General features: G+C 34.7%; 2 protein-coding genes across 4 annotated transcripts in view; one reads left to right on the top strand and one right to left on the bottom strand.

Annotated features, from left to right (window-relative positions):
• Nucleotides 1-8,168, top strand: part of HNRNPR (heterogeneous nuclear ribonucleoprotein R) — a 35,723-nt gene extending 27,555 nt beyond the window's left edge. For both annotated transcript variants that reach the window (XM_012750634.2, XM_012750631.2), the window contains 3 exons: nucleotides 3,382-3,531; nucleotides 6,632-6,753; nucleotides 6,879-8,168. In XM_012750634.2, the coding sequence (XP_012606088.1) occupies nucleotides 3,382-3,531; nucleotides 6,632-6,753; nucleotides 6,879-7,491 (885 nt within the window). In that variant the 3' untranslated portion in view covers nucleotides 7,492-8,168. The remainder of the gene's footprint in view (nucleotides 1-3,381; nucleotides 3,532-6,631; nucleotides 6,754-6,878) is intronic.
• The window catches only part of RPL11 (ribosomal protein L11), a 484,397-nt gene that overhangs the window by 304,205 nt on the left and 162,684 nt on the right, over nucleotides 1-17,508 (bottom strand). The window lies entirely within an intron of this gene.

Here is a 17,508-nt window from a genome sequence, read left to right as displayed (position 1 = left end):
AAGTATGATGAAAGCTTTGTAGGCAAAGATATCTTTTGGATTAAGAAGAGATTTATTGAGAGTGAACCACAGAGCTTTCAGAGATGCCTCTTAGTACCTTTTATCTCATATTCTCATATTCTTGAGGAAATGGATGTCCAGGAAAGGGACTGGGAATTTAAATAGCCTTGAGTTTTGTTTTTTTTTCTTAAATTTTTTAAATAAATTTTTTCTTTTTCTTTTTTTATGAACCAATGAAGCTGTAAGAGTTTTTATTTTTTACTGGCTTGATTTTAATACCAGTTATTTGTTCTTCTAATACAATTGTGACTTTGGGCAAACTACTGAACTTATATGTCATCTGTTTTATTGAGGTTGGATAAATCTTTTAAGATGCACTACAACTTTGATTCTGCCTATAGAAATTAAGCATAGCCTGCATTGTTTTTTCTATAAAAATATTTTAAAATAGCATTGCAGATGTATGACACATTATAAAAGATGAGTAAAATCCCCTAAAAATCAAAAGTATAACTAGTAATTTGTTTATCAACACTTTTCACATACCTCTGGGAACCTCTCAGATGGGAGTTCATCCTAAATCTTTTTAGGGTTAAAAAACCTTATGATTTTATTCTAGTAATGGTTATATTTCCTAGATTGAAAACAAGATTTCAAAATGAAAACGAGACCTCTATAAACTTGGGATTGAATAATATCGACTTCTTTGTTGTCATTGTTTTTTCTTCTTTCTTCTTCCTTTTTTTTTTTTTTTTTTTTTGATAGACGGGGGTCTCGGTATCTTGTCCAGGCTGGATGGAGTGCAGTGGCTGTTCACGCGCAGTTAGCGCGCTGTAGCCTCAAACTCCTGGGCTCAAGCGATCTTCCTGCCTCAGCCTCCAGAGTAGCTGGGACTACAGGCATGCATCACTACACCTGGCTCCTTTGTTTTATAATTGGGAACAAAAAGTTTGTCTATTAGAGTAAAGCTTCTGGTGTTCACTGTATCAGTGTTATAATTGAAGACTTTTTTGCCAAGTTGGATCAGTTTTATAATCAACCAAAACTTAAATGTATCTCTCTTAAAGGGACCCTTTTTCCTATTGAATATTTTAAACACAGTTTAAACAACTAATTTTTATATAGTACATTTTGAGTTCATCATAGAAAAGCATGTTGCGTTTTTTAAAAAGTGAATAAATCATTGAGGGCCTGTCTAATGTAGAGAATAGAGCTCAGTATGACTACATTAAAAAGAATGAAGGGGGTGGGGCAGAGGTGAAAAATGCTAGTTTTTTCCCCCCTTAAATTAATATCATCTTATTCATATAGCTTTTTATCTGAGTCAAGAGTTTGTTCACTGGATGTGTTAGTTTTTTGTTTGAATATTTCCTTAGTTCAAAAATTAAAAATTACATAGAAAGGTATACACAAAGAAGCCCCACTTTCACCCTGTCTCTGTGTGCCTTATCCCCCTTGTCCCCTATAAAGCATCCAGTTTTAGTAGCCTGTGGTTTATTTAGTGTTTCCTTAGGCAAATATAGACAAATGTGAGTATATATTCTTATTTTCCATAATTTTTACATGAATGGTTGCTGGCAACCTATTATATTCACTGATGGGTGTTTGCTTTATTCACCATCATATTCATCAGCTCTAAAAAAGGAAGTGCATCATTATTATATGTACCACTAAGATTTAAAATGCTACCACATTGCTTGCTTATCTCATTGACAATAAGTTGTATCTTTGTTTCAGAGATGTAAAAATAGGAAAAAATGTGTTTTACTAATAGTGTGTCCTCTCTCTCTCATCAGCTCATAGAGCTATTCATCAGTTTTTATGGCTACATAATAGTCTGTCAACCAGTTGGACATTTAGTTGTTTCTGATCTTTTGTTATAGTGATACTGTAATGAATAAGCTTGCATCAGGTCAGCTGATACAGGTGTACCTGTAGGTAGATTCTTAGGGGTAGAATTGTAGGCCAAAGGGTAAATGCATCTGTAATTATTAAGATACTGCCATATTTCCCTCTGTAGGTGATGTGCTGTTTTATATTCCCACCAGCAAAATACAAGAGGACTGTTTTTATCTATTTATTTATTTTTTGTAGACAGTCTCTCTCTGTCATCTGGGCTAGTTCACAGCAACCTCAAACTCCTGGGCTGAAGCAGTCCTCCTGCTTCAGCCTCCGGAGTAGCTGGGACTACAGGCATGTGCCACTTACACCCAGCTAATTTTTCTATTTTTAGCGGAAATGGGGTCTCGCTCTTGCTCAGGCTGGTCTCGAACTCCTGACCTCAAGCAATCCTCCCGCCTCGGCTCCCAGAGTGCTAGGATTACAGGCATGAGCCACCGCACCCAGCCACAAGAGGACTATTTTTCTCATCCTTGACAAAATAGTATATGATCACACTTCTGGATTGTGCCAATCTGATAACAAATGGTATCTCAATGCTGTTAATGATTTGCTTCTCTTAACTATGCTTGAGTTTGAGGTTTTAATATGTTTGAAGGGCCATATGTGTTTCTTTGTATGAACCATGTATTTATGAATTTTGATTATTTTTCTATTCAGTTGAGCTTTTTCTTATTTTCTGGTGCTCTGATATAAAGGAGTGATTATTTTTTTGTGATGTAAGTTGCATATATAGCTCCATGTTGGTTGTTTATCTTTTGACTTTGCTTGTGGTATTTTTTTGTGCCATGTAGTAGTCATTTATTTTTAGTAGTTGAATATATAACTCTCTTATGGCTTCTAGATTTTATGTCACAAAGCCATCTTCACTCCAGTTATTGTATAAAGGAATCACCTTAATTTTCTTCTAATTCTTTTGTAGTTCCTCTGTCTACCTTTTAATCATTTAAAATTTTGATCTATTTAGAATTTATCCTGGTATATAGTGTGAGGTATGGATCAACTTTTATCCTTTTTTTTTTTATTATTAACTATGTGAGCCAAGGACTTAAGCATTATAATAAGTTTATTTACATCCAGTAGGACTAGTCTCTAAATATTGCTCTTATTTTTTTTTCCTGGATATTCTTGCCTTTATTTTTATAAGAACATTAGAAAATGATCTAGTTCTAGGAGAAAAAAACAGAAAACATGTTTTGGAGGGGACTTAGGAACCACATTTAATAATTATGTGTTGGTTCCTTGATAGTTCTATTCATAGTGTTAGGTACTTTAATGGCAGGGCAGGAGCAAACAATTTATATAAATTGGTAACTAATATCAGAATCATTCTCTCGGCAGCTTCTCATACTTCCTATAATAGAACTTTTAGTACTAAACATTTTAGAGAAGAAATTCCTGTGGCATGAATACAGGAAGAAATACTTTAAGACTTCAGCTGAAATTAAGCAGCCAGTGCCAATTTTGTATATTTGTTTCTAGGTGAAAGTTTTATTTGTGAGAAACTTGGCTACCACAGTGACAGAAGAAATATTGGAAAAATCATTTTCTGAATTTGGAAAACTTGAAAGAGTGAAGAAGTTGAAAGATTATGCATTTGTTCATTTTGAAGACAGAGGAGCAGCTGTTAAGGTAGAAATTTTGCTTCATATATGAATTTCTTGTTCAAACTTGCTAAACAAAGTGGCTTTAAAAACTGAAATAAAATTAGTTTTTAGCTTTTGTCAAACTCTGGAATTTTCTTTTAATAATCTCTATAAAGTGGTAATAGTATAACAGGTAAGACTTCATATTTCAAAGCCAGATTATTACTGAGTTTGTCATTTCAGACATTATTTTTAACCTCTGTATTTTTGTAAGCCTAAGATTTGATAGCAAGATGCCTTGGAAGTATTACAAGGTATGATAATTAGCTGATGTAAATACTAAACAGGTGAATGTATTAGAACTACTTGTTTACCTTAGTTTGTGGGCCTGTGAAAGAAATTGGTATTTATAACTTTATATATAGTACACCTTATTTAATCCAATAGATGTGTTGTGAGGGTATGGTCAGATTTTTGTAGTTTTGCCTTTATTTAGTCATTTAGAGTTAGAACAGCATCAGTTATGTTTTGCTGATTTCAGTAATTATTGAGAGTATTTCTTATATATAATGATTGGTTTACTCCTTGATGGTAATGAAAATTATGAAAAAAATATTTTCATGTGATGTCTAGAACATAAAACCTGAGTACTCTGCTGCTTTCTGTTAATAATGGATTAGCACCATCTTTAATGAGTGAAATTTTCAGCTTTTTTTTTTTTTCTTGTTCTCTCCTTCCCCGGGGGAAAAACATGACAGAATACAAAAAAAATATTTTTTTATGTAATTAGGAAGATGGATCCAAAATGCTTAGCGATTCAAGCTTGGTTCTTTTTCCACCTGTTCTGTTGGTGGGGTACTGCCACCTCTAATTTGAGATTTTTTGTTTCCTGCCCAGGCTACCCATTTTAAAACATTCTTTATAGAATTTTGACTAGTATAGAGTTAATTGGCTTGCTTATGATGGGAGCTAATTAGTGAGGCAGTATTGCTTATAAAATTCACAGCTTAGTGCAGAATATGATGTTTGGTTTCTGATGTTTCCAATAGTATAGAACACAGATAATTTTATACTTTCTAAATATTTTTTGATTCAGTTGGTATAAAATAACTAGTTGTCCAAATTAAAAATATTTGTAAGAGCTGGTAGGTTGGTTTGCTAAGGAGGCCTATAAAATTATAAAATTTCTAACCCAGGACTGGGAGTCATCTTCTCCAGGATGATCAGAACAGAGAGTACATGTTTTATTTTTTTGTTTATAGCAGAAGCCTTTGTAGATTTGTTTAGTTTAGCTGAAGCAGCCCAAAGCTGAGGTAGTAAAAGGGGAAAAGTGAAATCTAGAGGAAGACTAATTTGCTTTTTGTCTAGATACTTAGAAATCATTGAGACCTCTTTATGGATAGAGTGTTTTATGATGAGTGCACAGAGGGAACTGGTTGTATAGGGAAGCAAAAAGTATCATAAGGAGGTGCCATTTTGTTACTTTAACATATGGCAGAGATTGTTAGGTGGTACAGTGTGAATAAAGGACTAGAACATGAAATGTTTGATTACTACTTTCTAGGTGATTGCTTGAGTCTTCATTAGTCGAAACCTTTTCTGGCTTTGTGTCTTTTTTTTCTTTTCCCCCCAAGACAGGGTCTTGCTCTGTTGCCCATGCTAGAGTATAGTGGTGTCTTTAGAACTCACTGCAACCTCACACTCCTGGGCTCAAGTAATCCTCCTGCCTCAGCCTCCTGAGTAGCTGGGACTTACAGGCACGGGCCACCACTCCTAGCTAATATTCCTAATTTTTGTATAGGAAAATTTTGTATAGAGACGGGTCTCACTCTTGGCTCAGGCTAGTCTTGAACTCCTGACCTCAAATGATCCTCCCCACTCAGCCTTCCAAAGTGCTAGTATTACAGGCATGAGCCACTGCCCCTGGCCTGGCTTTTGTGCTTTTAACTGTTCTGGCAAAGTATATTCCAGGTTAAGTGTTGTGAAGGGAACTTGGGCTTTTTGTGTCAGTATCTTGTTGAATTTTACTGAAACTCATTCGGTTAACCTCATTTATGTTTCAAATATTTGAAATTTTTGCCTAAGAACAATGTAAGACCTGTATGTTGAATGCCACATGTTTATGTTAAAATTTGAACCCTAAGAAGTTAATTTTTGTCTGGTTTGTATTAATACTGGCATTTTCCCTGGTGTGGATTTGCTTCTTGGGTATGGCTAAGCTTTAAGGAGTTAGTTATTTGGAATTAAGGAGCAGCAATAGACAGTTCTTGTATCTTTTTTTTTTTTTTTTTTTTGTATCTTTTTTTTTTTTTTGAGACAGAGTCTCACTTTGTTGCCCAGGCTAGAGTGAGTGCCATGGCGTCAGCCTAGCTCACAGCAACCTCAAACTCCTGGCTCAAGCAGTCCTCCTGCCTCAGCCTCCCAAGTAGCTGGGACTACAGGCATTCGCCACCATGCCCGGCTAATTTTTTGTATATATTAGGTGGCCAATTAATTTCTTTCTATTTATAGTAGAGACGGGGTCTAGCTCTTGCTCAGGCTGGTTTTGAACTCCTGACCTTGAGCAATCCGCCCACCTCAGCCTCCCAGAGAGCTAGGATTACAGGCGTGAGCCACCGCGCCCGGCCTTTTTTTTTTTTTTTTGACAGGTTCTCACTCTCCCTCAGGCTGGCATGTAGGAACACCATCATAGCTTACTGTAACCTCAAACTCCTGGGGTCAGGCGATCCTCCCATGTAGCTAGGACTACAGGCCTGAGCCACCATGGCTGGCTAAATTTTTTTTGTTTTTATTTTTTGTAGAGACAGGAATCTCACCTGGTTGCCCAGGATGGTCTTGAACTCCTGGCCTCAAGCAGTCCTCCAAAGTGCTGGGATTAAGGGCGTGGTCATGGCCCAGCCCTCTTTTACCTTTTTAAATATAATAACAGTACATCGGTTTTGTTTTTGTTGCAATTTACATATAAGAAGATAAGGTCAGGGGAATGAGTACCTTGTGTATTTTTAACTTACAGGCTAGATCGATCCTTTGCACATTAAAATAATTGTGAAGTAAATTGTCTATTAAGTATATTAAGTGACACATGTGTGGTATTTTTAAAGTACTATTACTTGTTAAATAAATTAATCTTTCCAATTTTTGTATAGGCTATGGATGAAATGAATGGCAAAGAAATAGAAGGGGAAGAAATTGAAATAGTATTAGCCAAGCCACCAGACAAGAAAAGGAAAGAACGCCAAGCTGCTAGACAGGCCTCCAGAAGCACCGCGTGAGTCTGCATTTTAGTAGATATATCTTTGAACAAGGAGTAACAGAGATCAGGTTAATAAAATCAGGAAGAATTTTGAAGTAAACTAATTTGTTTTTTCTTTTCTCCCTTCCCTCCATTGTTAGGTATGAAGATTATTACTACCACCCTCCTCCTCGAATGCCACCTCCAATTAGAGGTCGGGGTCGTGGTGGGGGGAGAGGTGGATATGGCTACCCTCCAGATTACTATGGCTATGAAGATTACTATGATGATTACTATGGTTATGATTATCACGACTATCGTGGAGGCTATGAAGATCCTTACTACGGCTATGATGATGGCTATGCAGTAAGAGGAAGAGGAGGAGGAAGGGGAGGGCGAGGTGCTCCACCACCACCAAGGGGGCGGGGAGCACCACCTCCAAGAGGTAGAGCTGGCTATTCACAGAGGGGGGCACCTTTGGGACCACCAAGAGGCTCTAGGGGTGGCAGAGGGGGTCCTGCACAACAGCAGAGAGGCCGTGGTTCCCGTGGATCTCGGGGCAATCGTGGGGGCAATGTAGGAGGCAAGAGAAAGGCAGATGGGTACAACCAACCTGATTCCAAGCGTCGTCAGACCAACAACCAACAGAACTGGGGTTCACAACCCATCGCTCAGCAGCCGCTTCAGCAAGGTGGTGACTATTCTGGTAACTATGGTTACAATAATGACAACCAGGAATTTTATCAGGATACTTATGGGCAACAGTGGAAATAGACAAGTGAGGGCTTGAAAATGATATTGGCAAGATATGATTGGCTCTAGATCTACATTCTTCAAAAAAATTGGCTTAACTGTTTCATCTTTAAGTAGCAATTTGCTGCCATTTGTATTGGGCTGAAGAAATCACTATTGTGTATATATACTCAAGTCTTTTTATTTTTCCTCTTTTCATAAATGCTCTTGGACATTATTGGGCTTGCAGAGTTCCCTTATTCTGGGAGTTACAATGCTTTTATCGTTTCAGGCTTCATTTTAGCTTCAAAACAAGCTGGGCACACTGTTAAATCATGATTTTGCAGAACCTTTGGTTTTGGACAGTTTTTTTTTTTTTTTTTTTTTTTTGGATTTGGGATAGAATACATAGGAGTATGGAGTATGCTGTAAATAAAAATACAAGCTAGTGCTTTGTCTTAGTAGTTTTAAGAAATTAAAGCAAACAAATTTAAGTTTTCTTGTATTGAAAATAACCTATGATTGTATGTTTTGCATTCCTAGAAGTAGGTTAACTGTGTTTTTAAATTGTTATAACCTCACACGTTTTTGAAATCTGCCCTACAAAATTTGTTTGGCTTCAACGTCAAAGCCGTGACAATTTGTTCTTTGATGTGATTGTATTTCCAATTTCTTGTTCATGTAAGATTTCAATAAAACTCAAAAATCTATTCAAAACATTACCTATTTCAAATTCAATTGTGTCCTAAAACATTATTTTATTCGTAATCCTTACAAGGAATATTGTTTTCAAAGTATAACTGCCTATGTGAGTGATCAAATTCATGCAAAATTTCTTGTCTATTCCAACATGTATTGTGGCTATCAGGCTGAGGATTAGTCTAAATTCAAGTATTCCAAGTAGCACTTCATTGATTGGTGTTCTCTTGTAGTCTATTCTAATTTTGAAATTTTATCCTTTATTTAAAAAAAAAACAAAACACAACAGGTTCAAAGACTTGAACATACTTGCAGGCATTGGATAATTGCGTTAAAACAAATTGGGGCTGGGAAAGCAGACTGCAATTTATTTTGACCCACACTCTTTCTATAAAGGATAATTTGTGGCTGGAGACCTTATTTGCTGGATAAATGAATGTATATATTGTTAGTACTGTGGCGTCAATTGCACTGCGGACTTCAGATCATGACTACCATTTCAGATACTGGTTTAGAAATGTAATTTCCTATTGCTATGTAAATTTGCTTTGAGAAACACTCAAGCCTCGTAAGAGAGGCTTAAAAATAGCTAGTAGTCATTAACTTTTTCTGTTAACACTTTATTTTTACTTACCTACTATCCCTAATGGCTAAATTTTTGTTGGCCAAGTCATAGCATTTATTTCCCTATTTCCTGTAGAAATTTCAATTATTCTAATGACTTTTTTGCTTTAGAATGAGAGGAACAAAAGAATCTAAACTTTACAGTGCAGAAAAGTCTGGATCACTTTGAAATTACTGTTAAATTTCCCCTTCCACCTTGTTCTTAGGTGGTTCTAAGATGTTTTTATAATGATAAAAATATAAGCCATTGGGATAATTAAAATGAACACACCATTATTTTGTGTTTTGTTCTTGTTTGGTGTCTTTTATGATAGGAATATTAGATTTCAAAATGATAAGCCACTTAATTCCTTGTGAGCTTGGTTAGATCATATTTTGGGTTTCCTGGCTTCTTTTAATTTCAAATAAGAAAATTGATATTTGCTTATGAAAGGCAATAGATCTCATTTCTTTTTCAAAGTGCACTCATTACACAGTAGTGATTTAACAGGCCTTATTAATAGTCCTTTTATTTTTTTTTAGAGACTAATGAAAGAATTATATGGTCTGTTGTATAGTAGTTTCAAGTTAACATGGGTATTTAATTGGTAAGACTTAGATCCAGTTGCTTTTCTTATGCCCATGTATGCAAGTAAAGACACCAAACATTCTTTAAATGCTGCTTTTAAACTTTCAAAATACAATTTGAAGTTGTAACTGTAAATCTAATTAGACATAAATAAAACTCTGATTTTTCTTGGAAAGAACAAAATCTACAAATTGAGTTGTTTGTATTTCTTAAAAATTAGATGTTAATAAGCTTCAATGTTGTCGTGAAGAAAATTAGGAATAGGAATAGAAATGATTCTGGAAAAGTAATTTGTTATGCTTCCCTCACCCATTCTAAAATATAAACCCTAGCAAAAACATAAGAGTAAAACCTGAGTTCCATGTCAAAATCCTTTCCTTTAATTGCAAATTAAATTTTCAATTTTAAAGTGGCCCTTCCTTTTCTGTCCCTCTCACCAATTGAAAATAAATCTGCCAAGGTGTCCCTCTAATATTTGCTTTGTAGGTTTTGTGGCTATTTTAAATTGAAAGGCACAACCCTATACATTAAATCTCACTTTAGAGCTTTTCTTCTTTCATGTGTAAATTATCGCTGTAGCAACATTCAGAAAAAATAGATTCAGAGCTCAACTTTTCACAGAAATGAATAACAGTATAATATATAAACCTGAAAAATGTCAATTGAAGGTCTTTATTCTAGATTTGCATTTTTTAAAAAATAGGCACAAATTACGTCTTCTGAGGAATTTAGTTTCCTGCTCTCCTGCCTTTCCATCTTTTTTGTTCCCCAACCTAATTGATTTGCTTTAAAACAGGCTTTATTTATAAGCTTGTTAACAGTAGAGTATGCGTTGGGAAATATATTTATATTGAGGTGTAGACTTCTTTGTAAGTACTCTCCTGAGATTGATAAAAATATACCCCTTCCCCATAATGGAATGCTAATTTTCATTTGATCACTCATTTATAGCAGTTGCTTCAATGTATGTATTTATATGAAGGTGTTTTAATTTTTAAAAGCAAAACAGTTCTAATAAGTTGCCAGATTTCTAATAAATTGAAGTTTATTTGATCAAAAGATAAGGAAAATGAGTTATGGTTCTGTAGTTTTTTTAAACAAGTTTAGCATAATTGTTTTTCAGTTTTCTTAGTTACTGGGGTTATTCTGCATAAGAAAGCCCAATGCTTTCTGATAGTAGTAGATAATTTTTCTCTCATTTGACTTTGAAATCTGACTTGGGAGGTGAACCCTCTTTTTTAAAAAGGTCAGCATGAATCAAAATAAATTACATGTTTTAAATTCCAAAAGAGGAGGGACCTAAAATTCCACTCTTAGTATTAAGCCATATAATAATATTCTTGAAACTCATTACATCATTTGCCTTCTGCCCATTTGAATATAATCATACCTACGTTTTATTAATTGTGTATTTGTAAAACCAAACCCTTCCAGTAAATACTTGCTATAAGGCTGTTACTTGTCAAATTGTAAAGACTTCTAAATGTGTTAAAATTTGCCATTTTGATAAATTTCAAAGAGTTTTATCATACTGAGCCATCCAGAATTCTTAAAGAAAACTAACTGAAATTAATGTTAGTGTTGTCTTTGTTATGTGTAGTCTTCCAAGTGAGCAGCTAAGAAAAAGCCTTATAGAAAGAGCGTACTGGATTTATAAATGTGTTTACGTTTCTCTAAGAATGGGAGCTTCTGTTAACTTAGGGGTGGAGTTGTTCTGAGTAGCCAGTGGATTGGATGACTGGAGAATCCAGAATAACAAATCCATTGACCCAACATGTTTACTACTTTTACATTAGAAGTTTATTGATTAGGTCTTAATTTTGAAATACAAACACTAAGCTTTAAAAATATTGCTTATTTAATATGTTGGTCAGTAATTTAATATAAATATTTAATTTGAAGTTGTTACTGTTAATCTTTCTAGAAAAGTTTTTTTTTTCTTTTAAAATACATATATATAAATATATATAAGTTTTTATTTAGAGGTTACCAGAAGCTCTGGTTTTGTTTTGTTTTTTGTTTTTTAATCATTTTCAGATGTTATCCAGAAATCTGCAAGTGTACTTTTCCTGTTTTAACTCCTTCCTTTTATCACCTGACTATCAGGGAAGCGAGGTTGAGGCTGCCCTGACCTGACATGTCATGATGTCGACTTGCTAGGTGGGGTTCGCTGGGGACGATAACCAGTGGAATTGTTGGTAAGAACTTTTTTTTCCTATTTGTTTTGATCAGTAGTGGGTCATTAAGTGTGGGAAAATGCCCATATTTTATAAGTGGGCAATTATGTCAGCCTTATAGAAAATAGGATTTCAATATTAAATTTTATAATTCTGTTCTTAATAGGAACATATAATAAGTACTTCACTAATTCTCAGATTGGTAACAGATCAGCAGGAAAGGCCTGCAAGTACGACATAATGAAGTACTCAGGGTATATTTTAAGTGATCAAGATAGACACCTCACAATCTAAAAAGTCTGTTGGAGAGACAATAAATTTGCTTTATTTTACTGTGATTTCAGTCCTTCTAGTGTCATATTTACTGTACAGTTTTTGTTGGGTAGAATAGCATGTAATACATCGTAAAGAGATGTTTATTGCATCTAATTTTAATGAAAATAGGAAGGTATTGACAGAATGGAGGGTTTAAACACTAGAAGATAATATTTTTAGAAAGTCTTTGAAAATCTTAACATTATAAAATGAAATATAAAAGTTTTAGCAATTTGACAAACAGTAATGGGCTCAATTTAGAATAATGACTTTGGGTCAAAAGGAAATTGCGTAGCTGAAATATTAAGATCTTGAACATAGCAGAAATACAAACCCAGGACAGCTGATAGGATTAATAGATATTGGTAGAATTAGTAGTCAATATTTAGATGATTGCTGAAGATTAAAATTTCTCATCTTGTAGTCTGTAGAGGGTTCCACAATGGTAAAGTAGAAATTGAGGAGATTAAATTTAATCACTAGGCATTTCTGGCCATACCATATAAAAAATAATTGTACCATGACATAAGCACTGGTTAGAAGTAATTATGGATTTTCATGCCTGAAGAACCTCCTCAGTATTCTTATAGCACTGTACCTTCTTTTTTATTGGTTGGGGATATCAGTCTAGAAAGAATTTCCTAGATGTTAAATGTGTGCTAGTCAGTGTCATGAATATAAACCCTTATCTGTAAGTCTTCTGTAGACTAGCTGTATTCACTACAATGAAATAATACTTTATAAGAATTACAGTGATTACAGCATTGTGTTAAGGTACCTGTTTCTCTTCTGACACATTTTATGCATGTATAAGTGTAGAAAGATCAGGGTATAGAACTTTAAAGATTGCACTAAATAATATGCTCCTTAGGAAATTTGAAGGTAAATGATAGGAACACTCAAGTAATTCTGATGAGTTCATGTGAGTAAAGGAAAATGCAGTGCAGATTTGTTGGCTTTATACACCTATAACAAAATACATTTCGTGGGACCAAAGAAGGAGGCATTCTGGGGGAAAACTTAAATTGCTCAAATATAAGTAAGGGCTCTCATTTTATATAGTAACTTTGTCATGGTCTCATGAACATTGCTTATCTTGATTTCTCATGTGTGAGGGCTGGGCAAAAAGGACTTCTCTAGCCTGTTCAATAACATAGGTAGAATTGTACTTTAATGAATCCTATTATGATGTTTAGTAATATGTTCTAAGGCTATTTCTATAATTGGACTGAAAGTTCCTACAGATATTAAATTGCTGGTATGCATACAACAGCATGAGAATCAAAATAGGGACGTTTACAAGACCTTTTCCATTTAATTATCAGTTTAATAAAAATTATGCTTTTGGTACAGTGTTTATGTACCATAACTGTATTGGAATATTTGTACAATGTTAAATATTTTTAATAAAATTTAACATGTTCAAAATGTTGTGTTGGTGATTTTGGGTGGGGTGTGATGGGTTCAATTATGCAAAACAGATTCTGTAGTTATATAATTGAGGCTTCTGTAGTCAAATGGAGTTCCTGTCCTTAAATTCAGTACTAGATATTGGGTACCTGGAAGGTAGTGAAGGAGTCAGATAGTAAAAATAAAAGAGCTGAACTCCCTGGGTTTTTATTAAACTGTCAGGAAGTAGCTTTGCTGGGGTTGGAACTGGGTATACAGGTGTCAGATAAGAATGTTGGTTTTGGCATAACAGGCTGCCAATAAAGTTTTTCTGAAGAAATTATGGTATTTTCTAAATGATCCTAGAGAACCTACAGAGATTAGCAAACAGAAACACTTGTATAGTGCTTTCAGTAGGCTCTTTATTGCCCTATTGTCCTTGAGCCCTTGCCATGCCATGCCGTAAGTGAAGGATAAGTGGTAAGGGGAATATTTGAGAAAGGCTGTGTTGAACAGTTTGGATGCATCATCTGGAAATACTGCCAGTGTACAGGAAGTACTGTATATAGTTCTCTCTATTTCTTAATGTTAACTTTACATGCTTTCTATTTTCATGCTGATCCCATTCTCTTGCAGGTAACCCTAATACAAAAAAACTTATTTTCTTTGAGAATATTCTTTAGTTCCTCATCAGTCAAAAAGGTGGAAGTTCTACAACTCACAGTGGAAGTTTACTTGAAGTAACGTGGTCATTCCTCTATGCCATTAATAACAAAAAAGATTTAAGAGAAAGGTAATAGGAACCTAATAATCTATAAACAAATTGTATAAGAAACTATAGAGAAGAACTAGTAATATATTCTACCTTGGTTAGTATATTCCAGAGTTTACTGTTTTTATTTTGTTTTGTTCCTTTTGTCCCAAAATCAAACGATCACTCACTGATGAAACAGGAAGGAATATTGTAACAGCAAAAATACTTAAACTTGGGCACTTTTAGGAGTTGGCAGAGCTGGGAGATGGGATGGGAGGTGAGGCATCCCACTGATTTGTAGTGTTTTTCTCCCCAAAATGAAGGGAGGTTGCTTTTTTACAAATATTTTAAGCTCTAACAATACCTTTTGACTCTATCTAAAGCCCAGAATTTATTTAGTTTATTTTTAGAACTAAGATTTTATTAGGTATTTTCCTGTGGAGTCTATTCTATTCACATAGGGGAATATCATCTACTTATAGCTATGAACATACCACATTTTTGTTTCCTTTTGACTGAAATTCAGACCATGTGTATACATTTCCTCTAAAAACATAAGCAAGAGTAGTGTTTTATTCAACTATTAAGTTCCAAAATGGTGACTTTTATGTTTAGCTTTCCATTTATTAAGAGGCAGGAAGTTAAATTAGTGATAAAATTATACAGTTTAGTCATGCCTTTTGAAATAATACAGAATTTGATCATTTAAAAATTCTTTTCCACAAGGATAAAGGTGAGGATCAATGTTGTCAAATATAATAAAATTGGTGAAAAAAGGAGCTCAGCCTCAAGTTTTCAAATATATAAAGGGGAAAATATTTTCTTAAATATGAAAATACTGTATTACAGATCTCAATACTCTGCAGAGTGATATTTAATAGAATTAGGAATCACTCCTGTACAGGAGTTCTTGGGGAATTAATTTTATGCTTCCATCAGGAATCCTTTCAATCTGTAAATTTCAGTTGCCTACATTTTTAAATAGATTGAGTAGAAGTTATTATATTTTAAAAGGCTGTTATTAATCAGCTAAATCACTATTTTGAAATTTTGTGTCATGTTGATCAAAACATTTACAAAACAAATTCTGTTTTTATTTGAACCTATTGAGATTATACTGGTGCCTATAGTTCAGTTACCTGAACTGGTATGGTCAAAAGGACTTTGGTGGCTGGGCACAGTAGCTCACACATGCAGTCCTACTAATTTGGGAGACCGAGGTGGGAGGATCGCTTCAGGCCAAGAATTTGAGACCAGCCTGAGTAAAAGCAAGATCCTGTCTCTACAAAAAATAGAAAAATTCTTCAGACATGTTTGCGCATGCCTGTAGTCTCACTCAGGAGGCTGAGGTGGGAGGATCACTTGAGCCCAGGAGTTTGAGGTTGCAGTGAGCTATAATGATGCCACTGTACTCTAGCCTGGGTGACAGAGCAAGACCCTGTCTGCCCACCCACCCACCCCCAAAAGAGGACTTTGGTGGCCTTCCAGCAAGTTATGGTACAGATATTTTTTGTTAAGTGGTACATATTTAGAATTGACTTGGCATATTGAAACTTTCCATGCTTCCTGTTAAGAAATAGAACCTGGCCAGGTACGGTGGCTCACTCCTGTAATCTTAGCACTCTGGGAGGCCAAGGTGGGAGGGATCACTCAAGGTCAGGAGTTCAAAACCAGCTTGAGCAAGAGCGAGACCCCGTCTCTACTAAAAAATAGAAAGATATTAATTAGCCAACTAAAAATATATAGAAAAAATTAGCCGGGCATGGTGGCACATGCCTGTAGTTCCAGCTACTCGAGATGGTGGCACATGCCTGTAGTTCCAGCTACTCGGGAGGCTGAGACAGAAGGATTGCTTGAGCCCAGAAGTTGGAGGTTGCTGTGAGCTAGGCTGACGCCACGGCACTCTAGCCTAGGCAACACAGTGAGACTGTATCTCAAAAAAAAAAAAAAAAAAATAGAACCTTACCAGATTAATCATACTTAATTATAATCTATATTGGATTGGTATTTGATCTAAATATAACCAACAATAAATGTTATTGAAACTTCTTTTTAAATCATGGAGAGTAAGGTAGGTATATGTTCATTAGTTGTAATGTTACTTCTATTTTACTTTCCTAAATGTGAAAGAAAAGATAAATTAGACCATTTGTTGCACTCATCAAAATGATTTTGAAGGAACTTCTGGTAATCATTTTAATTTTCTAGTTAAGCTGTTGAGGTCACAATTCATTGTTCAGTCATGCTGCTCAAACTTGAAGTGGATGGGAATTTCTGCAGATTTTTGCTAAAGATGCAGATTCTCATTTATTAGATCTGAGGTGTGAAGCAAGAGTCTGCACTTCTTTTTTTTTTTCTTTTTTCCTCCCACTCCCTCTCTCTTTAAGAGTCTATATTTCTAACAAGTTTGTAGATGATGCCAATGTTCCTGACTATACTTTGAGTAGCAGAATTATAGATTATCTCACATTTTGGAGGATTTCAGGAAATAGATCTTAGTTTTAGAACAGATATCAACAACAGATGCTTACAATGATTTTCATGAAATCTAGTTGTTTTGAGATTAAAAACTGTGGTAAGAGCCACCACAGATGTTAATAGTGTTTAGGATGCCAAGGAAAGGTTAGGAGAATGGTCTGCAAGAAAATGAAATGAGTTTAGAAAAACATGTTTTAACAGTTTAAGGGAATTTCTAGAAAATAACAATGGGAAGGAAAAGCGGAAGAGATCAGTCCACTAAGAAGATGTCTTGGCATGTTTATTTAAGAATTGGATCGGAAAACAGTCACATCAAGAGTCATAGAAGATAAAGTTCAGAAAGGGAAGATTGATAGTTACTAAAAATACACGTGTGGTTTTATTTATTTTCGGAATCTAACTTTGTCCCTCAAGAAAAGGTTAACATTGATTATTTCAAAGTAAATCTTGGGTGGTAAAAATCAGACGAAGGAAGAAAATCACTAAAAATGGCAATTTAAAAACAAATGTTGTGGATTAAGATCACCAAGTGGGAAATGCTAGTGAAGCATAGAAATGACAAGTGTATCCATCTTTATGTAAAGAGGGGCTAGAAGGTGGTACCTGATAACTGATAAAATATTTTCAACTTTACAACTTTATTTTGAAAAATAAACAATATAGATGAAGTATGGAACACAAATACTCAGTTGCAGATCTTTTTTAATGCTTGGTTAGTAATTCCTATGGTGTGAGTACTATGTACCAGGCTCTGTGCTTAGCAAACATTTTACATTCTGTGTATCATGTAATTCACCACCCTGCAAGGTAGGTGGTATTGTCCTTACTTTACATATAAGGAACTCGAGATTAAGTTAATAAATAACTTGATATTTGTAGCTAGTGACCCCCTATTTATAAAGTGGTAAAGCCAGAATTCAAACCTGACTCCAAGTTTGCATTTTTAACTATAAGATTAGAGATAGACCTAATGTGAGGTTAGAATTAAAGAATAAATTGTCTGTATACTTTAAAATTCTTTATATCTAAAATAAAGCCAACCTAATAAGATTTAA

This window comes from Microcebus murinus, chromosome 2, assembly GCF_040939455.1.
Source record: "Microcebus murinus isolate Inina chromosome 2, M.murinus_Inina_mat1.0, whole genome shotgun sequence".
NCBI classification, from domain to species: Eukaryota; Metazoa; Chordata; class Mammalia; order Primates; family Cheirogaleidae; genus Microcebus; species Microcebus murinus.
Note: the sequence above shows the minus strand (reverse complement) of the source record. Positions and strands in the feature narration are given on the sequence as shown.